At 54.4% G+C, this 27,309-nt stretch overlaps 2 protein-coding genes across 4 annotated transcripts; both read right to left on the bottom strand.

Annotated features, from left to right (window-relative positions):
• Window positions 1-525: 525 nt before the first annotated feature.
• Tcap (titin-cap) lies at window positions 526-3,393 on the bottom strand. The gene is made up of 2 exons (XM_050157190.1): window positions 1,546-3,393; window positions 526-1,352 (listed from the first exon to the last, which is right to left on the bottom strand). Exons 1-2 carry the CDS (start codon window positions 1,653-1,655, stop codon window positions 959-961), a joined length of 504 nt encoding a protein of 167 aa, XP_050013147.1. The 5' UTR covers window positions 1,656-3,393; the 3' UTR covers window positions 526-958.
• Window positions 3,394-3,528: 135 nt separating this feature from the next.
• On the bottom strand, window positions 3,529-26,929 carry Stard3 (StAR related lipid transfer domain containing 3). Of its 3 annotated transcripts, none has more exons than XM_050157170.1 (15): window positions 26,774-26,929; window positions 12,383-12,655; window positions 9,767-9,844; window positions 9,406-9,483; window positions 9,231-9,284; window positions 8,265-8,382; window positions 7,992-8,090; window positions 7,709-7,764; window positions 7,229-7,321; window positions 6,467-6,529; window positions 6,262-6,357; window positions 5,880-5,959; window positions 5,692-5,796; window positions 4,571-4,664; window positions 3,529-4,152 (listed from the first exon to the last, which is right to left on the bottom strand). In XM_050157170.1, exons 2-15 carry the CDS (start codon window positions 12,620-12,622, stop codon window positions 4,048-4,050), a joined length of 1,359 nt encoding a protein of 452 aa, XP_050013127.1. In that variant the 5' UTR covers window positions 12,623-12,655; window positions 26,774-26,929; the 3' UTR covers window positions 3,529-4,047. The 3 variants fall into 3 exon arrangements, with proteins under 3 accessions (XP_050013127.1, XP_050013128.1, XP_050013129.1); XM_050157171.1 differs by lacking the exon at window positions 26,774-26,929 and adding an exon at window positions 13,124-13,414; XM_050157172.1 differs by lacking the exon at window positions 26,774-26,929 and adding an exon at window positions 12,886-13,016.
• Between the last annotated feature and the right edge of the window lie 380 nt (window positions 26,930-27,309).

Genomic DNA, 27,309 nt, shown 5'->3' with positions numbered 1-27,309 from the left:
CTTACTTATTCCATGGGACGGTCTCCTTGCTGGCTTGACACCCAGGATGGGACACGCATCAGTGTAACAGCTGCAGGGGTCATAGACAGGAACCTGATCCTGTCCTCCCACCCAGGCCGGGGAGGGTGGGGCACCCGGTGCCAGCCAAGGACTGAATCCGTCTGGATCTACAACTGACAGGCCTGTGGGTCACTGACCCCATCCACACCCCAAGGCACAGCCAAGGGCAGCCTCTGTGCCAGCCCCTTCCATATCCTCCACAGATATCATTTAAACAAACCCTGATGCCAGCTGGCCTGCTAGGTACTCTCCAGTGCCAGGGAGTGGACACGAAAGCCAGGACCGGGCAGTGACACAGGAAGGGGGGCCAGTTACCCTGTTTATAGCTCTTCCCCTGCACCCCACCCCTAAGCATGGAGTATATCCTCTGGCTGTGCCGTATTTAGCTCAAATGCATGGCTGTTCCCAGAAGTGCCTGGGAGACGCCGTGCTCATCCCCAACCACAAAGAAAGAGAAGCCTGGAACATGGCTGAGCATTTATTGCAGTGCTAACAGAGGGTGCTGGGGGCCTGCCCTGCTCCTGCCCTCTTCACATCCCCCTCCCTCTAGTCTTCAAGATTCCTTCCCAGAACATTCCAGATCCCTTTTTTTTTGTCCTACTCCGTTTCTGTAACCGAACAGGTCTGTTTCCAGGGGCCTCTCGCCCTCGTCAATATCTCTTGTCCCTTCTTCTGGGGCTGAGGGTACTCAGCTCTCCACATCTAGGGTCCACCATCTTTGCTCCCCTTCCTTTGGGAACTCAGGACACCTAGGCATCCTGGCCTCTGGCTCCCTCCTCCCATAGCCCCCACCTCTGGGCAAACTACAAAGCGGCCATGGCCAGCAAGCAGCTCTCCTCCATGGTCCTAGCCAGGAAGGGCCCAGCCCCAGGCAGACACGGTGGAGCCGGAGTCCGTCTCAGCCTCTCTGAGCTTCCTGAGACATGGATCTAGACAGGGTACGCCGCAGGGCCCCGGGTTTGCTGACAGGTACCACGGGGGGAAGCTGCTTGGTGATCTCAGCCACGTCCTGGCGCTCCACGCACTGGCCGCCCAGGGCTGTCTCCAGTGCCAGCAGCTCCCGCAGCTGGATGGGGGTCTCCTCGCGCTCCTCCTTGGCAGCTCCCACCTTGGTGGGGGTGAAGATGGGCAGCGGCAGCACCCGCTGGTACGGCAGCTGGTATTCCTGCAGCCCACGGCCTAGGATGCCCAGGCGCATCACCAGCCAGGGTGAGCGTTGTACCACGGCCTGACACTGTCCCTGTCTGTGGTAGGTTTCATGTCTCTGAGTATCTTCCTCATGCAGGGAGCATCTGAAAGTAGAGAGAAGGGTTGTGAACTCCTGAGGACGGCTGTTCGGGTCTCAGGCTAAGTGGAGTCTCCCTGGATGGCCAGGTTTCTGGGGTAGGGGAGGGCCATCAGAAACTGAAGGGCTTGAGACTCTGGTGTGGACAGGGGGCTCTAGGGAAGCAAAGGCAGACTTTCCAGGTGATCTGTCACACTCACCCCTCTTCCGGCCTGGTTGACAGAGTCAGATCTTTCCACTCAGCCCAGAAGGCTTCCCGGCGTTCCTGGTTCTCCTCAGACACTTGGCAGCTCAGCTCTGAAGTGGCCATGATCCCTTCTTGCTCCCTCTGCTACGCCTGGCTCCTCCGGAGCCCTTTAAATAGCCCCCTTCTCCCACTGCTCCCCCTCTTCCAGGGACTATTTTCAGCCCCTCTGGCGTCAGATGCTATAAGCAGAGCCAAGACTCACTGGTGGAGGGGGGGCTCTGAGTCCAGGGCGGGGGTTGGGGTACCTAGATGCTGGCTGCTCCCGGGGTCAGAGGTCAGCTTCTAAAGAAAGGAAGATGCTCCGGTGGGGTCTGGGGTCCTCAGAGTGGCACCTCCAGGCATGTGTCATTCTGTAAATACCATCTCAGCCCAGGCACATGCCCAGCCTCGTGCCACCTTGGCACGGTCCTCTGCCCTGCCTGCTCCCCCTTGCCCAGGAAGGACAGCAGCTTGTCTGTAAACAGAACAGGAGAAGCAGGAATTGATGCCCCCCTCACTCTGTCCCATGGCTGCTGTCTCCCCTTCCTGGGCTCAAGGGCACGCGTACCTTAGTGAGGCCCCTTCACTAGAAAGATCGTGTAACCATGTCCTCAGGCGTCTACACAAAACCTGGTTCCTAACCAGCAACATACCAGCAGCGGAGGGGGCACAATTGCCACACCTGAGACCCCTGGGTAAGAATCTCTGTGTGAGTTCATTCCCTAGGATCAGCGGTTAGAGAAGTCGTCTCCTAAGGGTCACAGGTCAGGGTGTAGGAGGCAGGTGTAGGAGGTGCCACTCACTCCCAGCGGCCTATGTGGGGAAGAATGGGGTGAGCTAGAAACGGTGTGTGTGTGTGTGTATTCAGCAGTCAGGAGACCCAGCACCAGCCTCTAGCTGGATGTTTTATGTAACCAGGGGACAGTCCCTACCCTCTTCCGAGTCTCACTTTCTATGTTTTCCTGGCCACAGCGGAGTGACCCGGAGAATTCTGGGACCTGGCAGCTCCGTGGTTTTACCTGGGGACTAGCTACTAGCTCTCTCACATAAAGCAGAGGACAAAGGTGTCATGAGAACACCCAAGCATCCAGGGAGCAATTCATGGTACAAGCTGGTGAACAAGATGGTGGGCTTGGGGGTGAGGGGCGGAGGAGAGGAAAGAGGGCATTGCTGAGGGAGTAAGCAAAGGCCACCAGAAGAAGCGACAGAGGTGGGGGACTCCTGGGGATGCAGAACCGGACATGACTGATGGCTGAGGCCTCTGCCCAAGCCACAGATCATTTACCTCACAGCTCTACGGCACTGGTCCCTTCCCTTGGACAAAGTAGGAAATGGAGGCTCAGGAAAGGTCTGCCCTGTTTTACCTTGTACCCAGCCAGGACCAAGACAAATCCACCTGGCTCCAAGTCAATACTCCTGTGAAATCCATAAGGGGTGGGAGGCGGGGGAGGGGGAGAGAGCTGGGCCTAGAAGCCAGACTCCAAGCTGCCCCTGGCGTGAGAGCAATGGGGACACGCGGACAAGTTGAGCCTTGCAGACCCAGGGTCTGTGTCTGGGGTGCCACAGGTACCTCAGGAACCCTGAAGCCAGGTACTACCTCTAGGTCTGCTGTGGCTCTGTGGGCATCTCCCCAACCTCCAGCACTGACCTGGGACCCTCTCGGGAGAACCTTTGAGGGAAGGAAACCTAGAAACTGCTCAGCCTGGGTGCTGGTGAGGGAGGGGCTAGGTGGTGTTTCTCTCAAGGGCTTCCAGGCTCAGCTCTGCAGTGAGGCCCAGGTTCCATAGCAGGTAAAACTTTTTTAAAAAAAAATAATTTATTTTTGTGGGGAAAAGGTCTATCTGTGTAGTCCTAACTATCCTGGAATTTGCTATATAGACCAAACTGGTCTCTAATTCAGGAGATACTTGCCTTTGCCTCGTAAGTGCTGGGATTAAAGGTATGCACCACCGCAACCGGCATTTTACTTTTTTATTTCATGTTTTTAAATGGCTCAAATTATTACAAAGGTCCCCAAGGAGGCCTTGGGAGAGGGGAAGGACATGGAGAGGCAGAGATGCGGGACCATCCCGTCGCCCCACCTGCCCTGACATCCCGCAGTGTGTACGCAAAAGGGTCACAGACCCTTTCGCTAACAGTACAAACCATCCTAGCAGTCGGAATGGAGAGTCTTCACCTTCGTGTCAGCAACGGGCAAGCCCAGGTCCCTGTGACCAAGCTGAGATCCCTAGGGAAGCATGGCGGGAGTCTCCTCCTCCAGAAGGCAGGGACTGCCCTGGTTCCTCCAGCCTGGGGCACCCCAGGGTCCACGTTCCCGGGCAGTACCCGTCAGTGGGAGGGTATAGCCCAGGGAATGAGGCGCTACCCGCTGCTTGGTACAGTCCTTCATGAACAGCAGGAAGCCCAGAGTCTGTCTTTCCAACTCTGAAGGCTATGGCAGCAGTACCCTGGCCTGCAGGGTGGCGAGGGAACACTGTCAAGCTCGGGCCCCCAGCTCTCCAATGCGTTGCCGCAGGTGAAAGGCGAATTCAAACATGGTGGCTGCAAGGCTCTGGTGGATAAGGTACCGAGGCAGGCGACCCTACAGGGCAGGAAGAAGTCATACCACGGCTAGCCTGCAACAGGGTCTCCCATCAGCAGCTCGCACTAGCAGGGGCATCCTGGGCCAGAGGGCCGATGTATCTCTGGAATTTGCCTGGGCCCCCTGTCCTCTTACTCACAGAGGGAGGAACACGCTGTGGCCACACAAGCACAGCCAGGTTGGAGGTGGGCTGGCAGCCCGCCATCCTTGCTGGGGACCCAGGGATCAGGAATAAGAAAGGGCGTCACATGTCACGTGTCCCACAACTCAGGGCTAGAAGGCCACCTGGACCTTGCCACCAACCAATCCAGTAAAGGAGACTGAAAGTGGGAGGTCCCTGAGTAGGGCAGAGAGGGGTTAAGGTCACATAGCAACCAAGACTCCATTCCACAAGGCCTGCCTGCTGCCATGACCTCACCTTGAGATCCGTGTTAAGAATCCAGATGAAGGTGCACACCCGGGGGTTGCTGGCTGACTTGAGCACAATGAAGCCTCCAGGACCATTCTCTCCCCTGAGGAGGGAAGCACCACAGTGGGCGGCTGCTGAACACCGCAGGTCCCCCAAACCACCCTCACCCCAGTCTCGGTCCAGCTGGACTGTGGTGGAAAGAGGGGCACGGATGACAATCCCTGCCTCAGTGCAGCTCAGAGCCAGTGCCAGGGGCGGCAGGACCTGCCCTCCACCCACCACCCATCCCACAGTGGCAGGGAGCCCACCACCTTCCCAGTCCTTATCCGCTGTGTACAGACTCATGAAGTAAGGTAACTGTGACAGTGGCCTAGGGTGGCACTTTGCACCACCCACCTCTGGGTGGCATGGCCTCCAGGAGAGGGAGCCTTCCCAGGAGGAAGCTGGCCCGCAGGCTGCTCTTCACCTCCCATGGCCTTTTTGCAGAGCACACTTAAGCTACTGCCACAGATAAGGAGGTGACGCAGAGGACACAAGCCTGCCCATCTCCTAGCAAGGCTACGGCAGCACCACAGAGCCCTAATCTGAAGTTCGTGAAGACAGCTCTGCTGGAGCCACCTCTTGGGGTCACCCCAGGAGTCTGATCAGCTGTGGGGGTGTAGGGTAGCCCTCCCCGCTCTGGTAGCACACGGACAGTCAGTGAGGACAGTTAGTCAAGGCAGAAAGGTATAACCCAGAACCCAGCGCCCCCGCCCAGCTCCTCAGCCCATTCCTGGGACTGTCTCAGCCAGGTGCCCACCACACATACCCCCCCCCCCCCCCCCCCCCCCCCGCCTCTCTCCCCCCCCCCCCCCCCCCCCCCCCCCCTCCTCTCTCTCTCTCTCTCTCTCTCTCTCTCTCTCTCTCTTCCCCCCCCCCCCCCCCCCCGGCCCCCCCCCCCCCCCCCCCCCCCCCCCCCCGCCTCGGTGACGGCGGCATGGCTCCAGGCAGCAGGATTAGGGCTGAGATGGGCAAGGCTGGTAGGCCGGGACCAGAACATGGCTTTGGCCTCAGACATGGAGGGGAAGGGTTGTTCCAGGTGTACACACTGTATCCTGAGTGGGTCACAGCTCGAGGGAGGCCAGACTCACCTGACATATTTGTGCGTGGGGGGCTTGGCACAGTGTGTGGTAGCAATGCCAGATGACAGGTACCGGTCTCTGCGCCGCTCAATGCGCCGGACATTCACAAAGTCCCTGGGGGTGGGAGGTAGAGGCAGGTTAGAACAGAGGTCCCGAGCGTGTGGGAGGCTTGGCTAAGAGAGGACCTAGGTGCTCACCTGGGGGACACGACGCCACCTGCAGCCCCAGATGACACATCATAGGAGATGAGGGTGCTGTCCTCCACCCGCTGCAGGATCTAAGGGCCAAGCAGGGAGATCTGAGGTACAGGGGAAGCCCCGACATTGCCCAGGCACCTCAGCATCTCCAAACCAGCCTCTCCCTGTCAGGGATGCTGTGCTATGAGCCACTGTCACCTATGGGCCCAGGGCTGGGTATAAGGTAAGCACACTGAGCCTTCTTGCCTCGTGGCCTTCTCCAAAGGAACCATAGCAGCACCCACTAAATACAGAGAAGCTAGGTCCCCTGGAGGGAACGGTTAGGTGTGACTGTGACTGATCCATGTCATAAGAGGTGGCAAGCAGGACCCGGGTGGCTCACCTGGCAGGCGGTCACTGTCTTATTCCACAGCACCATCCTCTCGGGCTGCAGGATCACTTCCTGGTACACCAGCTCAGCAGGACAGGGCAGGAAGGTCTGCAGGAGGGGGTCAGGGCTGGGTGGTGCCAGAGAAGCGACCCCCCTCTAGTGGGGAGATTTGGCGGCAGGACCCCAGCAGAGCACAGGAACTCCCTTCCCTACTCACCTTCAAGATGAAGGTCTTGCCATGGAAGGGAACCTCAATGGTGTACACAGTGTCCCCATACTCCTGCAGCAAGGACAGAGGGTGACAGGGAGGAGGGTGGAGGGCACCTCTGGGGACGGGAACTTGTGGCATGGAAACAGGTGACAGGCCAGGTAGGTTTCCAACAGCCTAAGGTGAAAACCCCAGGACTCTGGGGACATCTGGGCAGCCTTCAGAACACGGTGGTGGCTCTAGTGAGCAGGACCACGTGCAGAGGTCAGCTCTGCGCTCACGTTGAAAGTCAGCTCAGCTGTGACTGGAACCGTGACAAACCAGAACCACAGCTCCAGGCTGCCAAGGGCTGCCAGGGGAACTGGCCAGCAAAGACCCGGGCATGCTTCCCTGTTTCCCCAGCTAGCTGCAATCTTTTTAGATAATGCTCTTTTGATCATGAAACAAAACACCACACATGGGACGCAGGTTGGCTTCCCCTCAAAGCCTGAATCCCAGGAAACCAAACATCAGGGAGACGAGGCCTGGGCGGTGGAAGACGGGGAGATAGAGTCCAGCCCAGCGTGGCCTCCAACTGAATGGCTGGACCCCAGGCTGCGGGTAGCTCCAACTCTAGATCCACCGCCTCCCTGGGGCGGGTTTCCGTTTACTCAACCCTCAGGTTCACTTCTCAGGGCTCAGAAAAAGGGTGAAGACTCCTGCCACACACAGGGGTCAGGTGGGCAGGGGCTCCCGTCACACGCAGGGGTCAGGTGGGCAGGGGGTCCTTACATTGCTCCTCTCGAACTTCCAGTTCTCCTCTTGGGCCAGGATCTGATCCACCACTGCCGTGGCTTCCCTCCCCTGGCGGATGTACTCCCGCTCCTGGAAGGGAACAAAGGGAAGGGAACAGAGAGGGGTCAGCGGGGGGTGGGGAGGGTGGGGGGTGTCTGTGCCCTCCTGGCTCAAGTCTGTTCTTTCTCCACACATTCCACAACCCTTCCTTCCAGAAACCTGTCCAGCTGGATGTGGGGCTCAGGCTGGTGCCCCTGACCCTACATACTTTCTGTGGTCTGCAGGACTGGCTGTTCCTGTGTCCTCGGGCACAGGACGGGCCAATGGGCCTGACCAGCCCGTGGTTGGGCAGATACTCCAATAGACAGGCACTAACTGGCACTCAGAGGTCTTTCCTCTGCAGGGAAATCTGTCCAGCCTGGCAGAGCCCAGCACTGGCCCGTTCCCAGGCAGTGGTGGAGGTGGGCAGCAAGATACCTGGGCAGAGAAACTTTTCTTCCCAGGGACTTCCTCATCAGATTCACTGTCAGACCCTGCAGGGAAACAAGAGCAGATGACAAAGGCAGGGGGTGGGGAGCCAGAGGAGGAGGTGGAGGGGTTCAGAGATGAGTGCAAGAGTGTGGGGGCTAAAAGTGTGTGGGAGAGGGTTGCTGGCTTTCCCCAGAGAGCCTGAGAGAAGGAACAGAAAGAACAGACCCAGCCTACCTGGCTCCCCACACAGCCCCTCCCTAGAGGCAGCTCCCCACCCAGCAGCTCTCACCTGCAAAGGATTCTGGGGGAGAGTAGAACTGGCCCTCAGACAGAGCACCGGAGAACAGCAGAGGTCCACGGGCAACAGCAGCCTGGGCAGCAAGATACCCTGCAGAAGGAGACACGGGCAGCCATTATCCCCGGACAAGCTTTAGACTCAGCCTCGCAGAGGCTGATAAGGTGGCAAAGGGGCTCAGACCGACTAAGGCATGCTACTCCCCCGCTCAGAGCCGAGAAGACCTTCTCAAACCCAGTCCGGCCAAGCCTAACCCCCAGCACTCACATCTCTCCTCTTCAGCCTCCTGGGGTAGGACTTTAAAATCAAGGAACCAGGTTTCCAACCAGGCCAGGACAAAAGAGACAATGGGAAGTAGGTAGCCGAATGCCCCTTTGCTGAGCAGCTGAGACAGGAAGAGAACATGGCAGGAGGTTACCCCAAACCTAGAGCCCCCTTCTGAGGCCACCAGCTTAGAATAGCCGGACTAGTATATACCCTACGTTTGGTAGCAGCTATTTAGGGACTGGCTATGGCATATGTCTCTAAGATGAATTATATGTGTGGCAGGAAAAACTGATTCTGGCTAGGTGTGTCTCAGGCCTCTGGGTTCCAGCCCCAGAACTCTAGAGATCAGCAAGGTGGCACTCGCTTGTAATCCCAGGCTAGGGCAGTGGAGGCAGGAGAATAAGTTCATGGTTACCACCATGTGAAATCCTGCTTTAATGAAAAAAATGTCATGGGTGGTGGTGCACTAGGGAGGCAGAGGCGGGAAGAGTTCTGAGTTGGAAGCCAGTCTGGTCTTCATAGTGAGTTCTAAGCCAGCCAAGGGCTACATATAACAAGTCCCTGTCTCAAAAACAAGCAATTAAACAGGACTGGCGGTGGTGGCGTGCGCCTTTAATCCTAGCACTCAGGAAGCAGAAGCAAGAGCACCTCTGTGAGCTTGACGCCAGTCTGGTGTACACAGCAAGTCCCAGGACAGGCTCCAAAGCTACAGAGAGCAACCCTGTCTTGAAAACTAAACAAACAAGGTTGTGTGTGTGCGCGCGTGCGTGCAGAGAAAGAATTGCTAAACCTCATGGTGGCAGCAGTGTAAGTCGGGGAAGCCAATAAGGACGACTCCTTGCAAATAATGAGGGAGAAGATTCCCTCCTCTCCGCCATAGCAGAAACAGACACCCCAACCCTGCAGAAGAGAAGCCCACCCTCAGGGCAGATGCCCATCAGACTGGCTAGCGCCTGAGCCACTGACCTCCGAGAGGATGACCTTGACGATGAGGAACGCACTGGACACCAGGGTGGTGACCTGCTGGGCAGATAGCAGGGCAAGGGGGAAGGCGGAGGCTGGGGAGTGAGTCCTCCCCACGCAGCCCTCACACCAGTCCCTACCAGGGGAGGCCTGAGAGTTGCCACAGCGGGCATCTTACCGCAATCACCCACCAGTGCCGGAGCCGCAGCACAGCATAGCCCAGCAGCAGCCCAGAGAAGCGGAAGAAAGCCAGAACCTGGTGAACAGGGGCGGTGTCGTAACATCAGGCGCCGGCTTGGCCACCACAGCTCTGCTGCAGTGCACCGCCACCTGGGCACCCTCACCTCAGGTGAGGACAGTGGCATGTAAACTTCCTACTCAGAAGTCCTCTCTCTGCCCCACCTTGGACTCTCAGAAGGTGGGGCCCTGCTTAAGAGCTTTGTGAGGTCTGAGGACCACCAGGGGATAGAGCTGCCCCTCCCCTACTGGCTGTGTGTGGCATGCAGAAGGAGAACCCAGCCAAACCCGGGGTCACTCACAAAGATGTCAAAGAAAGAGCTCTGGAAGCTGTAGTGGACGATCTCCTGCTCCAGGTTTCTCCGGATGCCGGTGTTGGTCTAGGGAGGAAGACAGACGATGGTGAGGAGCCCAAGCCAAGGGGGTCTAGAGGAAAGTTAGAGAGGATAAGCCACCATCCAGGTGGGTGAGGCTACAAGAGAGTTGAGCTACCAGCCCAAGACCTCAGGCACCAGTTTGGCCCAAGGATCCAGGCAGCCCACACAGGCCAAGCTGGGTTCAAGTGTACTGCCTATAAAGGAGGCCTGGAGGCCGGTAGGCTGTGCAGGGGAGGTGGTAGGCCCACACAAAGCTAGCAGACGTGTCCTGGAGACGCCTCTTCTGTAATCTCATTTCCTTCCTAGCACCGTGGTTCTCCATCTTGCCAGCCACCATCCACGAGGGGGGCTGGGCTGGGCTGGGTAGTGGTGTCAGACAGAGCCCCAGGTGGCAAATCAATCAATTAGGTTTGTGTTTAATGGGTGAGATCCATCACAATGGTACTGCTGTGCCTTGAGAAGCCAGCAAGGAAAGTCGGCCCCTCGGCTTGCTCCTGTCCCTGCCCAGTCTACCATGGATCTTCACCCAGAGCCTTAACACCATGGCACAGATGCCAATGTCCAGGGATCTGGGAGACTAGGGACTCTGGACAGATTCCAACAGCCAGACTGTATCCCAACTCTTCAGAGGGGATAGATATGCACCCCTGAGAAGGGAGGATTTTGGTAACGGAGCCCCAGAGGACCCTTAACGATCAGCTAGACTGGAGGTCTCCCATTCTGGCAGGTCATCTACACACTGGAGTGCTTTCCTGGGGGAGTTTGTTTGATTCAGGGTCTTGTTTAGTCCAGGCGGGCTTCCAGCTCACCACGTAGATAAGGATGTTTTTAAAATCCTTGCCTCTGTTTCCCAAGTGCTACGATTACAGGTGTGTGTTACATCCAGTTTGGGGACACCTGTTAAAAGATCAGGCCACTGAGCCTGGATCTTGGGGTGAGCCAACATTTGGGTCCTTTAGAAATCTCCTAAGTGAGGCCAACAAGACAGATCGGTTAGTAAACGTGCTTGCTACCTGGTAATGAGGACCTGAGTGTCTAGGTTTGAGCCCCAGTGCACGGGAAGGTGGGAGAAGAGAACTGACTCCACAGGCATGCGCCCCCCAACTCACGCTCCCCTTCCCCTAACATAAAACAAAACTAACAAACTGAACACCAATAACATCTTCAGGCAGGCACAGGGGACACACCTGTAACACCAGTGCTCAAGAGGCTCAGGTGAGTGCGTGACTGAGTTCAAAGCCAGCCTGGGTTACGCATGCACCCCGTCTCAGAAAGACACACTTTTTCTCCCCCTTTGTCTGCCCAGCAAAATGTCGCACTGACTCCACTAAGAGTTCAATCCGATATCCTGAACCTTTTCCTTACATCTGTGTTATAGCAGTGTGTTGTGGGATAGGCTCTATCGCATCGCGGGAACGCTCAAGGCTGCCTGATGACTGCTGAGCAATCACAGCTGTCAGCGGAGGAATTTCAAAAGCAAAATTATCAACATTCTCCCAGCTCTTCTCGGGTTATAAAATATGCATTGAATTAGGGGTGTGGGTGAGCTGTAGGGCTGCTTGGATGCTAGCTGGGACCTTCAAAAGGAAGATGCCCAGGACCCCAGAAGCTCAGCCCTGTATCAGTAAGATAACCCAGTGCCCTCTTCAGTGGTTCCTGCATCACCCCCAGGGTACCAGTTCATCTGACCCACCCTCAGGGCTCTGCCTTACCCTTCCAGTTCAACGTGATCAGAGGCAAAGGGACTTCTTGCCATCTTGCTGCTAGCTAACCCCTTCCCAAACTCTCCACTTATACCAATAAAGGCAAGTCTGAGACCCGGAAAAAGGATGTTTGCCGACTCTAACTCTGACGATGAACCCACGCTACACGGGGTCCTGGGAACTGAGACCACACATTAACAGAGAAGAAACTGAGCGGGACCAGGCCGGGGACACCCTGTTTCGGGGCCTCTGACTTTGTGTATGCTGAGGTTCAATCAGAAGCATTATTGGGGTGTGGACACTGCACTCTGAGACAGTTCCATCTCCAGGCCACCAGGCAGATCCCCCAAAACCAGGGCCACTAGCCAGGAACTGGGAGTTTTCACCCCACTGTATTCTCTGCCTTTAGCACAGCACCTGGGGCACCGCAGGGCCTCTGGGCACGTTTGATTAATAGATGGATGAACTTGAGCCAGAGAGCAAAGGCAGAAAGAAAGAAAAAAATATCCTCGGATCGGCTGGAGGCATTTCTCCTCCTGTTCGCAGAGTCCCCACTAGGGGGCAGTATGGTGCAGAAGCGGAGCACACAGCTCTGGAGCTAGAGATATGTTCGCATTCTTGCTGGGGAGCCTAGAACAATCCCTCTGATCCCCTCTCCCCCCCCCCCCCCGGGTACTGGTCCCTCTCTTTATGTGGAAAATAACTACAGCTATTCTTATTTTCCGTTCTCCATTTAACTCAGATCAACTCTATGAGTGAGGCCCAACGACCCTCCCATGCTGCAAGCAGGTGGACTAGGAAGCAGGTGACCCGCCTCCCCGACGTGACCCCAACTCACATTTAGCTCGATGATCCATAGGAGGGAGATGAAGAGCAGGTCGAAGGTGACAAAGAGACAGAAGGTGCGGCGGACGTCGGAGATGGCCCTGCGTCTCTCCGGGGGTGGTGGGATGAGGTGTGACGTCAGGCTCTGGCTGTGGGACAGGGAACTGCCCAGGGAGGCCAGGGCTGGCAGACTGCGCTCCAAGTCACAGGCCAGCTCGCTAGGCAGCTTGCTCATCCTGGTGGGCCCCCACATTGAAGTGGGGACAAGAAGGTCTCAGCGGCAGGGCTAGGGGAAGAGGTAAGTGGCTGTCAGGGCCCTGGAGGTCCCAGGAATACCACTTCCCAGGTACCCTATTTTATTTTACCACATAGCTGGGCTCCCCTGTCCTACACCAAGGCCCATAGCTCTGCTCAGATCCTCTTAGGAATAAGGCGTTAAGAGGCAGCAAGATTTGAGCATCCCCCTTGCTCAGCTTGCTACCTGGAGGTTCTGGGATGCCCTAACGGGGCACTTACTCTGGATCTTGGGGCCATAGTCTGTTCCTGCACACGCTGAAGCTCAGCCCCAAGTCCTGTCAACAGCCTTTGGCCTGCCCCCACCCCCAGGAGAAGAGGGCCCAAGGCTCTGTTCTTTGTTCTCACAGGACAAAGCCACATTCCCTCCCAGCAGCAGGCCGGCCCCTCCACCCCTAATCCATGGCAACTGGGAGGGATTCTGGAGCCGCACGTCTCAGTGGGTCTGGACCGCGCACACCTTGGTCCCTGCTCGGTAGCTCAAACACCCGCGCCAGGCCCAACTGCCGCTAGCTCTTCACCTTCGACAACCCTTCCTCACAAGGCAGCTGGAGGAGTTTGTTCAGAAGCAGAAACCTCCCACCTTCCCTCAGCTCCCCAAATCCTGGCAGGAGGGTGGGTGAGGTAGGGTGGGCACTGTGCCCAGCTCTGCGAACTGGGCAACACCCTGACCCCTGACTTATCACAGCCACTTGGGCCTTTGGTTGTGTCCCTCCATGTGGTAGCCCAGTCTGTCTCCAGCCCTTGAGTCTGGCCTTCCTGTTGTCTGGAATGTTCTTCCCCAGCCCTAGGGCTCTGCCCACACAGTGGCCCTTCCCAGCCTCCACTCACAGTCAGGCACCGCCCACCGTTTCCCTTCCTTCCGTGAGCTCACTGCTATCTGAAATCTCATCTTCACGCTTTAGCCTTTCTCCCACTGGACAGTGACGTCCAAGGGCAGGCACAGGGCTTCAGTTGACTTGGTCACTGCTATCTCTCAGGAGCTGGCACCATGTGTGCCGGACAACAGGTCCTTCCTAACTGACTGTTGGATACATGAACACTGCAGAAGTCTCCTGGCCCTCAGATCCATGATGCACAGCAAATCTAATCCAGGGTTGTTGCCCAGAGTCCACATGGCCATGGCCACCTTTGTGCCCAAGCAGGACAGGATAGATCTTCATATAGGTGAGACAGTCAAGGCTCTGGGACAAGTGGACGTATCTAGGCCTGAGCCTCCTATGCAACCGCAGAAACTCTGATGAACTCAAAGACAAAGTGAGTCTCAGTCCTCTGGTGCCACAGACCCCATGCTGAGGTTCCAGGCAGCACTGATCTGCTGAGCTCCCTGGGTGGGGGAGGGGGCAGAGAGCAGCTAACTCCAGCATGAATTGGCGCAGCAGCTGGGGGGGGGCGTCCTGGACATCAGTCCACATTCACAAAGGCGGATGGAGCCACCACCCTCTGCTGGTGTTGTCGCTTTTTTTTAAAAAAAGATTTAATTTATTTATTATGTACATAGTGTTTCCTTGCATGTTTGCCCACAGGCCAGAAGAGGGCATCAGATCTCAGTACAGATGGTTGTGAGCCACCATGTGGTTGCTGGGAAATGAACTCAGGACCTCTGGATGAACAGTCAGTGCTCTTAACCACTGAGCCATCTCTCCAGCCCTGGTGTTGTCGCTTTTAAACTTCTTTTCCCTCTGCCACTTTCCGGGTCCTTAACCTACCAAGTCCTAAAGGGGACCCAGTTTGTGGCCAATAGAGGGTTCACCCTCTGCCTGAGCAAACCCCACAAACAGAGGCAGACAGACTGCTCTCAGCAAGAGACCCTAAAGTCACCTGCAGGAACCTAGGACACCCCGGTACATGGTCACCTAGAGAGTGCTCGGGGAGCTCAGCTCAGCTCCAGAAGAAGCCATCAGTAAAGGGGCTGTGACAGGCCAGGGCCAATGGGATGGCCCAGCATCCATCATGGGCTCGATGCCAGACTGGAGACTCAGCACTTCCCCCCCTGTGACACAGCTCCAGGGCTAGTGACATTTCCTCGTGTGCTCTCCCACTCCCCCTGCCTCTCTGGCTTCATCTCCTCCTGTCTTTCACAAAGTCACCTTCTACCAGCAAATCCGCCACGCTGACAGGAACCTCTGCAGTCCAGAGCAGCTTAGAACCCACTTTTGTTTTTTCCAGACAGAGTTTCTCTGTGTAGCCCTGGCTGTCCTGGAACTCACTCTGTAGACCAGGCTGGCCTCGAACTCAGAGATCAGCCTGCCTCTGCCTCCCGAGTGCTGAGATTAAAGACGTGCGCCATCACAGCCCAGCTGTTTTCTCTCGTTCTTTTCATCTTTCTCCCAGAGGTTTGAAGGACAGGGTCTCATGTAGCCCAGGCCTATGGAGCCAAGGCCAGCCTTGAGCGTCTGATTCTTCTGCCGCCACCTCCTGAGTGCTAGGAATAAGGCATGCACCACTACGCTGGCTCATGCTGGAGAGTGAACCCGGGTGCTAGCGCATGGTGCCCAGACACCCTGCCAGCTGAGCTACACTCTCAGCCCAGCTTGCGTAGAAGAGAAATGTGGGCTGTGCGGAGTGATGCGGGCCTATAAGCCAACTGAGAAAAGAAGACAGATTCAAGACCGGCCTGGGATACAGAGTGAGATTCAAACTCCCCCTCACCTGCCGCACAAAAGCCCAAACCCAAAGCAAACTCTCTCCATCCACAGGAATTCGGGGTGGTGACATAGCCCAGAAATAGAACCCCTGACTAACACGTGCAAGAAACCCAAAGTTCAACCCCCAGCATAACAAAGAAGTAAAAAAAAAAAAAAGGAAGAAAACAAAACAACAAAATTTAAAACATAGAAGTATCACGCCCTCCCCAGCTTCCGGAATCCAGAAGTCTAAATTCAGAGTTGCCTGGTTCAGCTCTCCAGCTTTTGGCAGTGTGACACCAGGCAATCTGGTACTCCCTGGCTTGAGGGCTCTATTCCACAGTCCCGCACAGCACTCTCCTGCGTCTCACTAGTCACACAGAACCACTTCCTGGGTTAGGGGCCACTCGCTCCAGGGTGCCTGCATCTCCTCTGTGACGCCCCCATTTCCAGATAAGGTCACTTCATGTAGTACAGGGGTGTAGGACACATGCCTTTCCAGAGACACAATACAATCCATAACTATACCCTATTTTTAAAATTATTATTCCAGGCCAGGGTGGTGGTGGGCATACCTTTAATCTTAGTACCCAGGAGGCAGAGGCAGGCGGATTGCTGCATTTGAGGCCGGCCTGGTCTACAGAGCGAGTTCCAGGATAAGCTCCAAAGCTACACAGAGAGAAAAACCCTGTCTCAAAAAACAAAAACAAACAAAATTATTATTCCGATGTGTAAGGGTGTTTTGCCTGTATGCATGTCTATCACATGTACGTCTGATGACCATGAAGGTCAGAAGAGGATGTGAAATCCCCTAGAACTAAGGTTCTGAGCTGCCACATGGGTTCTGGGAAATGAACCATGGTCCTCTATGTCTATCTATCTCTCTATCTCTCTATCTATCTATCTATCTACTTACCTACCTATCTATTCATTTATTCATGTTTGTTTTTGAGATAGTATCTCATTTGTAGCTCTAGCTGTCCTGGAATTCACAGTGTTGATCAAGCTGGCCTTGAACTCACAGAGACCCTTTAAAGGCAAGCACCATTATGGACAGCATGAACCCAGGTCCTCTGAAAAGGAAACAATGTTTTTAACCTCTGAGCCATCTCTCCAGCCCTGTTATTTTGGATGTGCATGCATTGGGGGGGGAGGGGCACATAGCCACAGCATGTAGAGGTCAGAGGGTATCTAGTGGAAGTCGGTGCTCCCCTTCTACCATACCAAGTGAGGGCCCAGGAATTGAACTCAGGTTATCATGCTTGGCAGCAAGCACCTTTTCGTTTTTGTTTTGTTTCTTGTTTTTTTGAGATAAGGTTTCTCTGTGTAGCTTTGGAGCCTGTCCTGGCACTAGCTCTGTAGACCAGGCTGGCTTAGAATGCACAGAGATCCGCCTGTCGCTGCCTCCCGAGTGCTGGGATGAAAGGCGGGCACCACCACCGCCCGGGCCTTATTTTGTTGTTTTGAGATGGGGTTCATGCATCCAAGATTTGCCTCAAACTCTGCATGTAGCCAGGGATGCCTTTGAATTTCTGACCCTCTTGCCTTCCCCTGCAAGATTAGCCAACCACTCTAGCAGCTGAGTTACTGCCCAACAGAGCAGCCTTCTTCATTTGCTTATAAAACTGACTGTTACTTTTTTAAGACTAGCTCTCCCTACCTACGCCAGGCTGACCTCAAACTCAAAATCTACTCTTGCCTCCTGAGAGCTGGAATTCACAGTCAAACCACCACGCGAGCCTAGTACTCTATTTATACCCTTTCCCCACCCTGTACTGGGGATCGAACAAGGCTGTGTGCGGTGCGTGCCTGGCAAGCATGCCGCTGGACTGTATCCCCAGCCCTCGCAACTGCAGCTGACAGATGAGATACATCTTACCGAATCCATGGCCTATGGACAAACATTTATATTTGTAATGAGCAGAAACACTACATTGTGTTACGTGGTATGTGTACATTTTCATGCTGCTGGGAGTCTATCTTCCAGATAAGAATTCCCTAGAAGCAGTACTGCTGGGTCATCCTGCATGCGTGGTTTTGTTAGGCACTGCCAAATTCCCTTGGCAGTTGGCATTCCTGGCGTAATGTATGAGAATGCCTGTTTGCCCACAGCCCACGGGAAATACTGTCACCCTTGTCTGTCTGGGCCTTCATCTCCATTTCTCCCCCACTTGGGAGCCTCTCTCTGCACCCCAGCATCTCTGTGCCTCTCCCTTCCTCTCTCATCTTTTATTCTCCATCCCCCCCTCTTTGCCTAGCTCACTTCTCAGTGCTGTGGCTTCTCACATGGTCCTCGCCTCTTACTGGCGTCCCGTCCCTCCCTGGGCACAGGACTTGGGTGGCAGCAGCTTGGGTGTGAGATACACTTGGAGCACAACCGCCCTGAAACTCACACCCAGACATCCTTGTGGAGGCGAGAGACTCAGAGAGAGCCGAGCTGAGAGCAGAGGTGCTGGGGACCTGAGGGAGTAGAAGATGCCAGCATGTGGGAGCCACGCACGCACGGGGGCTTACAGGATAGCTGACAAGAGGCTGGCCAAGAGCTACCCTCCTCACAAAACCAGCTCCAAGTCCCCAGAGGAGACCACGGGCAACTCTGAGCCACTATGGCAAGGCCTTATTTATAAACTCCTGCTTCTAAACAAGAGAAACTTAAAAATAAATAAATAAACTTTATCTGAATCTTTGGTAGATAAAAAAAGACAAAAATCAAAGATTCCTGGTACCCAGGTGTGGCTAAGGCAAACTTAGCATGCACAGGGTCCTATCCTCAACTTACAAGAACCAAAATCCAGTCTATTGTGGGCAGTGGCTGTGAGAGACCCACACATCAGCTTTTCTCTGGTCCCAGCGTCACCCTGAAGACCTCTTGGGACTCAGCATGAAGCCTGGTTCATCCTACCTGCCCTTAGGAGTCCCCTAAGCACTTGTTCAGCCCAGAGGACAGACGCTGGCAGCCATCAGAAGAACAGCCAGCTGGAGACAGAAATGAAGCCCCGAGAGCAGCACCCCGCCCCCAAACTCCCTGCCTGCTGTCACCGGCCCCTCCCAGGCGCCTCCAGAGGTGTCGCAGGGAGAGGAGCGCACACGTGGCCTGAAGCAGCAGCCCGCCTGGGATGGCTGCAGACTTGACACCTGTGTGCCTGTGGAAACTGAGTGTGAAGGCTTGGGAGAGCAGGGTAGGAGGGGCCAGAAGTTCTGCCACCCACCCTCGGGTGGAAGAGGAAGAAGTGGGGGATGGTCAGAGCAGGTGTGTGAGCCCAGGGGGTCAAGCTCTGGGCTTCCACTTCCTTCCGAGGCAAGGAGGGAGGGGTCACCACAACCTCACTGGCTACCCCAGCCTTCTCTCTCTAACCGTCTCCCAGGACACATGGTAGAAGCCCAACTTGCAGCTGGCTGTTGAGCTGGGCGACAGACTGCGGAGGAAACAAATACAAGGAACGGATGCAGGATGCGGCATTGTGGTCAAGCCCAGCTGCCCAGCACGCACAGCCCCAGCACTGCAGCCAAAACAAATAAATAAGCAGAATGGATAGAGTTCAAAGTCTGGCTTGTCCCCTCCCTGGCCCTGCAACCCGGGGCAAAGCAAAATCTTTCTGAGACTCAGTCTCCCTATTTTCACTGTTCTTGGCATGGCAGGTGGAGCCCCAAGTCTTACACAGTGGATCGGGAATGACAGCCACAGCCTCCGAGTGTATGTTTAGTTTCTCTCTTTCTTTCCTTTTTTTTTTTTGGTTTTTCGAGACAGGGTTTCCCTGTGGCTTTGGAGCCTGTCCTGGAACTAGCTCTGTAGACCAGGCTGGTCTCGAACTCATAGAGATCCGCCTGCCTCTGCCTCCCGAGTGCTGGGATTAAGGGTGTGCCCATCGCCCAGCTGTTTAGTTTCTTTTCTGAGTCGCGGTTTCCTGTATCTCAGGCTGTGCAGCCAAGGATGACAATGAACTCTGATCCTCCTGTTTTACCTCCCGAATGCCAGGATGACAGGTAAGAGCCGCCGGCCTCTGCAGCGCTGGGGACCGAACGCACTGTGAGCACTCTACAACTCCTGAGCTGAGCTGTATCCCCAGCCCTAAGCTGTTTTGTTCTTAATTTGATTTATTTTATGTGTGTGAGTGTTTTGCCTGCATGCATGTCTGTGCACCACGGGTGTCTGGTGCTCTCAGAGGCGAGAAGAGGGTACTGGATCCCCTGGAACTGGAGTTACTGAGGGTCGTAATCTTCCATGCAGGTGCTGGGACTTGAACTTGCGTCCTCTGGAAGGGCAGTCCATGCTTTTAACCAGTCTCCAACACCTCCTAAGTTGCATTTTTTAAAAAGCATTTATTTTATTATTTATTTATGTGTATGTGTTTGTGGATATATGCACTCGCAAGTAAGTATCCTTCAAGGCCAGAAGAAGGTGTTGTATTCCCAGAGCTGGAGTTACAGGCAGCTTTTGGCATATAAATCCTGGGAACTGAATGAACTCCAGGCCTCTGAAAGAGCAGCAAGAGTTCTTCACCGCTAAGCCATCTCTCTACAGTTCACAAGCTATAAATACACAATACACTTAGCACACCTGGACTACACACTTAAAAGTGTTAACACTGGCAAACTCTGTTACCTGTTTTATCACGCATACCGATTCCTTGCTCTCCTGCCCATTGGTTCCTCACCACCCCCAAGTTTTACAAGCCTACCTTCTACAAACACTGGAGGCACTAAAATTCTAACCTCACAGGGATGCTATTTGTATAAGTGTCGGAGGGGAGGGAGGGCTTGGTTAGTGGCTGAGGTGCATAGGTAGCCAATAAAAGGGCAACAGAGAGCTTTGTCGTGGTGTGTGGAAACTATGCTCACCACAGGGACAGAGTAGGAGACACTCAAAGCTGTACTCTACAATCAACCTGCTGGGTGCCACAGAACAAGCTCCCCACCTCCTCATTCTGGGAGATACAGAAGGCCAAATCCAACTCCAGGCAAAGGTAGATTCCCAGGCTAGAGTGGGGGCAGAGGCTGGGGTCTGTCCTGGCTCCCTGTGGAGGGTCTTAGGAAGTGTGCCAGGATGCACGGACCCTTCCTGTCACCTTTCCATGCAGATGAGGGGAGCAGTAGGAAGACCCCCAACTGTCAAAACTGGGCCCTTTGGTGGCAGGATCATAGACAAGCTCTCTTCCCCAGGCCGGCCAGAGGCCGCAGCCACCTGACTACAGCTCCCAGTGGGCACTTCCTGCCCAAGGCAAGTGTGTGCCATGTGACTTATTTGTTACAGCCTTGGTTTCTGTACCTGCTGTACCCGCTCACTGGCAGCACAGTGTTGGCCTGGACTGTCTGGCAGTACAAGGAGACAGAAGTGCCTGGAAAAGTGGATTCTACAGGAACTGCAAATACTTCCTGAGGACAGATAGGCAATCCATTCCAGGAGGCGCCACGCTCCCCAAGGCATGTAAGCCTCTGGTTTGATGTGGGGGACTCTAACTTGCTACAGAGCAGGAGAGTAGAGGAGTTAGGTGAGAAAGGGGCTCCAGGCTGGGAAGAGGAGCACTCACTGGGAGGAGGAGCACTTCTCTCTCCCTCTTCTGTAGACTGGGACAAACATCAGTACCTTCTGGGCACCACAGGGCTGGTGGAAAGAGGGAGGGACCCATTTGCTCCGATGGCTTACAACATTCCTGACACATCTGCCTCTGTCTGCCTCTTCCGCAGGGAAAGAATCCATGAGTCTTTGGGTCAGGACTGGGTCAGGATGCCCATGTTAAAAGTGAGTAAGCAGCTGGGCTGGAGCCAGGCTTTGGGTCAGAAAGACAGGGCTGGCCTGGGGCCGGCTGCAAGCACATAGGTGAGCAAGCCCGGCTGGTAGGGGCCTCGTGCCTCCCTGTGCACACTGCCTCCTTCATCACACACACACACACACACACACACACACACACACACACACACACACACACGCCCTACCAGGAGAGGTAAGGATAACCCCCTGGGAAGGAGGAGGTGGAGTTCCCAAACCTGCCCACTGCTACCTTATAGAAGGGCCCAGCTGACCCATTTCAGGGGTCTCTCCACTGAGCTGAGACCTAATACATGCCATCAAGACCAGCAGCCATTCAGCCTTCACCTGGGGAGCCAGGGCCTCCTCACCACATCCGACAGAATCAGGCCCAACTGTCAGTTCCCTCCATGTCAGCCAGCCTGAGGCATCTCTCACAGATCCATCTCCTTCCTTCCACTTGCACTTGACCAGAGTCTACTCCTAACGCTAGGTCAGACATCTCCCAAAGACCCAATCCTCAGTGGCTTCCAGCTCAAGCAGAAAAAAGGCCAAGGCTCCCACTCCACGTCACAGCACACCCCTTGGTCTCTTCCCCTCTGAAGTCTCCACGCCAGCCACATTGCTCCCTCGCTGTCCCTGGACACATCAACCTTCTTCCAACTCCAGGTTGCGCAGCTGTCCCCTTACTCCATCCTGGTTTCTATGGAAACCTCGCTGTAGAGAGAACTTTCCTGAGCCCCAGATTTAAGCTCCCTCCTCTTTTGTTTCCTCTTGGTCACAGCACTGGCTGTTCTTACACTGTTGCTTTCTATGTTTTCTGCCATCTTCTCACAGCGGAAGTTAAACTCCACGACAGCACTGGGGAGTCCTTCGTCGGGCCCACTGCCCCAGGCCCAGGGAAGCACACCAGGAAACATGCGGTGGCTCCTTCCTCACGGGCTTCTCTCCCTGACAGGGGCAGGGATGTGCAGGGTCACTCATGTCCGGCCCTCAAAGCAATCTTCCTGAAATTGAATCCTGCCTGTCTGGCATCCTGCCCTGCTCAGAGCCCAGGCTCCTCCAAAACCAACAAAGGAACTCATTTCCCAGGCACCAGTCGGCAGGGTGGCTGCACCAGGGCAGGGCGGCTGCCCTATGGCAACGCAGAGAAGGCCCTGGCTGAGTTAAATCTCTTGGATAAGGAACATTAAGAGGAAGGAACCTCACACTTTTCTCTAGACATGGGGTTTAAAATCCTATCCCACTCCACTGAGGGCTACTCCCAAAGAGAGCACAGCAGGCTCCCCACTTCCTCATTCCAGAACAACCTCCTCCACTACCAGAGAACTCCTGCCCTTCAGAGTTCAAATGTCACAGTCTAGGCAAAGATTTCCTCTACCATCGAGGTTCCTCTGACCTCAGGACTCCAGGTCAGCACCACCCCTATCTCATAGCTAGACCTGAGCTTTGGCTGTCCAGGTCACAGGGGCTAATCTCAGGCTATTCTATGGGATTGCAGAGAGGGAGCAGATCTGAGGTCAGCGCCGGACCTAAATAAAAGCCCAAGATTATTTCTCGTTGGGCTGTGTGTCCTTGACCAAGTCACCGAGTCTCATCCACAGGTCCCTTCTCTGTAAAATGGAGATCAAATAGTACCTACTTTTTTTTTTTTTTCCTTCATGACAGGGTTTCTCTGTGTAGCCCTGACTGTCCTGGAACTCTCTCTGTAGACCAGTCTGGCCTGGAACTCACACAGATCTACCTGTCTCTGCCTCCTGAGGGCTGGGATTAAAGATGTGTGCCACCACCGCCTGGCTCAGAGAGTATCTACTTAACAGGACTTGAAGGACTGAGAAATTCCACCTACATGGTGTCCCTGCCACGCAACGCAAGGCCCTGGGCCAGGCACGTACAGCAGGGCACTGTACCCAAACTAAAAGTCCACTTGGCTACTGGACAGGAGGACTCTGTCTCAGGAAGCTTATCTATCAGGAAGTTTATCAAGGATGGTTCTGTCTGGTGACTCCTGCCCTCAGCCTAGGAACAAGTGACCTATTGCTCCCTAACCATACACCCACAGAGGGCTAGGGACATTCCCTGGCCCTGGGGAAGTGGAAGTTTAAGGAGACCAGGGCATACAGCAGCAGAGAGATGTGTGGCTGCAAACCCAAAGTGATTCCATTTCCCCTTTCCTCCTGCGGAAATGGGAAGAAGAGTCAGGCTAGCATGGGGAGAGCCACTCCTTCCTAGCCATGGTTTCTGACGGGGAGAGCCACTCCTTCCTAGCCGTGGTCCCACTCCTTCCTAGCCGTGGTTTCTGACTGTGCAGTAACTGGAAAGCACAGCCACATGTCAGGTTTGCCCAACACCCCCCACCCCATCCTGCCCCGCCAGAATGCCCCTAGTTCAGTGACTCCGCGACTTCTGACCTGCTAGGGTTGGCGGCTCAGACTCTACTCCATTCTTTAGTGATACTGGGTAAAAACTGAGGAAGTCGAGTTCCCAGAGTCAGTCTGGAAAGGGCCAGTGTCTCATAGGGAGCTGTGGACTGCACAGGCTTCTCCCAGGCCCAGCTCTGACCAGATGAAAGCCCACATTTGCCTCACTCCAGCCAGGAAACTTTCAGAGGGGCACACAACTGACAAAAGGACATGCTCTCCGCTGTCCTCTGTCCCACTGATATGCTAGCTGCTCTCGTGGACACCACTGAGACAGAAGCAGAGCCTGGGTCATGGCTATGCATTTGAAATTAAGGTAAAGGCTTTAAATCTCTACCAAGTGACTTTGAACCAACCTCCCTCAAAGGCTCAGCTTCCTCCTCTGTAGAATGGAGGCAACAGTATTCCCCCACACCTCCCAGAGAAGGAAGCCTCTGCCCTGGGCAGCAGTGAGAAGAGATCACAGGGAGGAGGAGCTACCTGAGGCCTAGAAGAATCCGCCTCATGGGGAAAGTGTGTGTGTGTGTGGGGGGGGGGGGGGTTGCACAACCCTGGAGGCAAAGGAGCAACAGAGGGTGGAAGAATGCTCACTGGTGTGATTCTTAGCACCCACACCGTCCATTAACTCAATACTCTCTTTTGACCACCAAGGGCACGTGGCATACACAGTGTACAGACATATGTGCAAATAAAACACTCATGTACATAAAAAATTTCATTTTTTTGAGACAGGGTTTCTCTATATAGCTTTGTAGCCTGTCCTGGCACTCTCTCTATAGACCAGCTTGGCCTTGAACTCACAAAGATCCTCCTGCCTCTGCCTGCAGAGTACTGAGATTAAAGGTGTGTGCCACCATGGCCTGGCAAATTTCAAAATCTTTTAAAAGGGAGAAAAAAAAGCTGGGCATGGCTGTACACACCTTTCATTCCAGCACTCTGGAGGCAGGTGGATCTCTGAGTTCAAGGCCTGCATGGTCTACAGAGCAAGTTCCAGGACAGCTAAAGCTACACAGAAAAACTTTTTTCAAAAGAAACAAACCAAACCAAACCAAAAAATTCTAAAAAAAAAAAAAAAAAAAGGCAGCAACAAAGGCCTAGACATCCAAAATGACCCCAAACACCAACATTTTAGGGCATCCCCACAGTATCATCCCTTTCTACTCCTAAGTTTAGGGGATATTTCCTCATAGCAATCATGGGAAGGAGTCACTCCACGAGAAGGACCAGCTCTCCTTTCTCTGAGTCCACCATGGTCTCTACGCCTGGGTTCTTTTCACCCCTGAATCTTTAGTCAGTAAGTACAGCTCCTGTTCCCAGTACCTTCCAGTGTAAGGTTTCATTTAGGACCCAGGGACAGAATGAGAAGGAAGCCACATCCATCATGAGACGTTATAAAGAAGAACTAGCGTGTTCTTCTGTAAGTCATGTTAACTAATGTGCGCCTATTGGGCACTCAGAGGCCTGGGAGTTTTATTGTTTGCTTGCTTCTTTTTTCGAGACAGGGTCTCTCTGTATAGCTCTGTCTGTCCTGGAACTCACTCTGTAGACCGGGCTGGCCTGGAACTCACAGAGATCCACCTACCTCTGACTCCTAATTGCTGTGATTAAAGGCGTGCAACACCACTAGCTTGATGACCTGATAATTTTGTCTTTTATGCATGAGCTTTTTCATTTGTCCTCACAACTCTACAAGGTAAACACATTACTATTTCCATTTTTCCAGATGAGGAAGTGAGGTACTGACTTGATCATCCAGGTCTCGAGGCACTATCAGAATCCAAGTGGTCTGGTGCAGAGGTCTGTATTCTCAGCCATGCTGCTAAGGGTGTTCACAAAAAGAGGCATCCAACCTTTGGGGTGGAGGGAGGTGGTGTGGAGATTGTGCCGTCTAAGCAGGACATTAGAGACAAGTTAGATGGAAGCCCATCTGACCAGAGAGGAAAGAGGAGCTGATATGTACAAAGACACAAGGAAACAAGAACCTTCTGTGAGCAAGGCACATCCTTCAGGACCATGTTGTTGAGATTTACAGTGAAGAACACAGCCAAAGCGCACTCCCCTAAATCTTGTTAGGGGTTCAGCCTTTCTCCACAGGCAATGGGAAGCAAGCAAAGGACCATAAGGAAGGAAATGACACCATCAGACTTGTGACCTCAAAGTCTGCAACAGCTGGAGTCTGGAGACTGGGCCGCAAGCAGTTAGGACCTCAAGCTGGGTCTGGTGAGAAGCTGGTAACAAGGGTGGTAACAGAGAAGGCTCAGGAGTTAGCTCTCCTGACACCTCTAGGCACACTGAGGGTCAAGGGAGTAAGGCGACTCTGGAGTTCTTTGGGATAAGACAAAAGTGGAGGGATGAATTTACAGATAAAAGATCAAAGCCGGGCGATGGTGGCGCACGCCTTTAATCCCAGCACTCGGGAGGCAGAGGCAGGCGGATCTCTGAGTTCGAGGCCAGCCTGGTCTACAGAGCTAGTTTCAGGACAGGCTCCAAAAGCTACAGAGAAACCCTGTCTCGAAAAACAAACAAAAACAAAACAAAACAAAAAAAAAAAGGTCAGCTCGGTTTTGAAACAAGCACACTCCATCTGAAGTGAAGGAGAAGGAGGCAGAGGCAGCTTGACAATTTAATGTGTGTCGTCAATCTGGATATAGTCAGTAGACCTGAAGCTACAACAGTGGATGAGGCCATCCAAGATCAGTGCACAGAGAGGAGGGCTGGGCCAGAGAGAATGTGAAGTGGTACTTCTAACCTCTTGTCAGAGAGGCGGGAATAAAAAAAAAAAAATGGAAATATAAGAGAGTCAAAGGGTGGGAGCATGTCAGGAATGAGAACCAATGGTAATAGGCACTTCTGAGGAATAAAGAAAAGTTTAAAAGACCTTTCTGATATTATTAGGAAGTTACTCGTGGATGTTTCCAACCGAAGTTGGAGAAAACAGTGGCGGGCAGAGATGCAGACTATTGGAAAGTATGTTTTTCTCCTTCTGATTCTGACCCCTTCCCACATCCAACCGTTGCCCCACAAATACTCAGATACCGACCCCTCGCTTTTCCTGTCGTTATCAAGAAGAATGCTTAGGAAAGCGACCACAGACGCTTCCCAGGCCCTCTGGGGGGTTAAAGACCAAAACACCCGCTCCCCAGCCCCGCGCGCAAAGCAGCAGCCGGCCGAGAGGAAGGGGGCGGAACCCGGAGCGCGAGGGGCGTGGGAAGGGTCGGACCGAACCAAAGAAGGACACCGGGCAGGGAAGCGGATTTCGTCGGCTAGGGGCAGCTCTTGTACCATCACCCGGTCCCAGCGACCGCTGCAGGACCCACCTGCTTCATGTCACCACGGCCCCAACTCTTCCTGCCTCAGCTGCAGTCCTGCTCCACGGTCCAAGGAACTCCTCAGAGCGGAAGAAGATTTCCCAGCGGCGGAAGTTGCGCCGCTGAGCCCGCCCCCCAAGCAACCCGGGATCCGTGTGGCTCTGCAGCTCCGCCCCAGTCCCGCCTCTCTCCACCCGGCGCCTCCGGGACAGAGCCGGAAGCAAAGTTAGGCTGTTAGAGGGTGCAAGAACGGCAAAGAACTCTAGGGTGTCGTGGTTATTGGACCATGCAGGCCTGGCACTGTGGAGTAAAGGGGAAGGCACGATGGGCGGTCTGTGAGCACAGAGCCCTTGGGAGAAATACTTTTTTGATTTTTTGAGACAGAGTTTCAGATTGGCCTCAAACTCAGAAAGCCTTCCAAGTGCTGGGATTACAGACGCGACACCGCATCTATCACACACTTTTAAAGGACTTCTGTTTTCCCTCGGCTTTTAGCCTCCCTCAGGAGATAGTAAGTCTCTCGTGCTTAACGCCTGTGCATTTAA

This window comes from Alexandromys fortis, unplaced genomic scaffold (assembly GCF_014885135.2).
Source record: "Alexandromys fortis isolate MF-2015 unplaced genomic scaffold, M_Fortis_MF-2015_v1.1 scaffold_31, whole genome shotgun sequence".
NCBI lineage: Eukaryota > Metazoa > Chordata > Mammalia > Rodentia > Cricetidae > Alexandromys > Alexandromys fortis.
Note: the sequence above shows the minus strand (reverse complement) of the source record. Positions and strands in the feature narration are given on the sequence as shown.

Coding starts and splice junctions, on each gene's coding strand:
- Tcap (XM_050157190.1), bottom strand. CDS start 1,655: ATGGCCACTTCAGAGCTGAGCTGCCAAGTGTCTGAGGAGAACCAGGAA. Junction 1,353..1,545: donor TCAACCAGGCCGGAAGAGGG/GTGAGTGTGACA, acceptor CTCTACTTTCAG/ATGCTCCCTGCATGAGGAAG.
- Stard3 (XM_050157170.1), bottom strand. CDS start 12,622: ATGTGGGGGCCCACCAGGATGAGCAAGCTGCCTAGCGAGCTGGCCTGT. Junction 8,383..9,230: donor TCAAGGTCATCCTCTCGGAG/GTCAGTGGCTCA, acceptor TTCCTGTCTCAG/CTGCTCAGCAAAGGGGCATT. Junction 4,665..5,691: donor CCCACGCACAAATATGTCAG/GTGAGTCTGGCC, acceptor TTCCCTCCTCAG/GGGAGAGAATGGTCCTGGAG.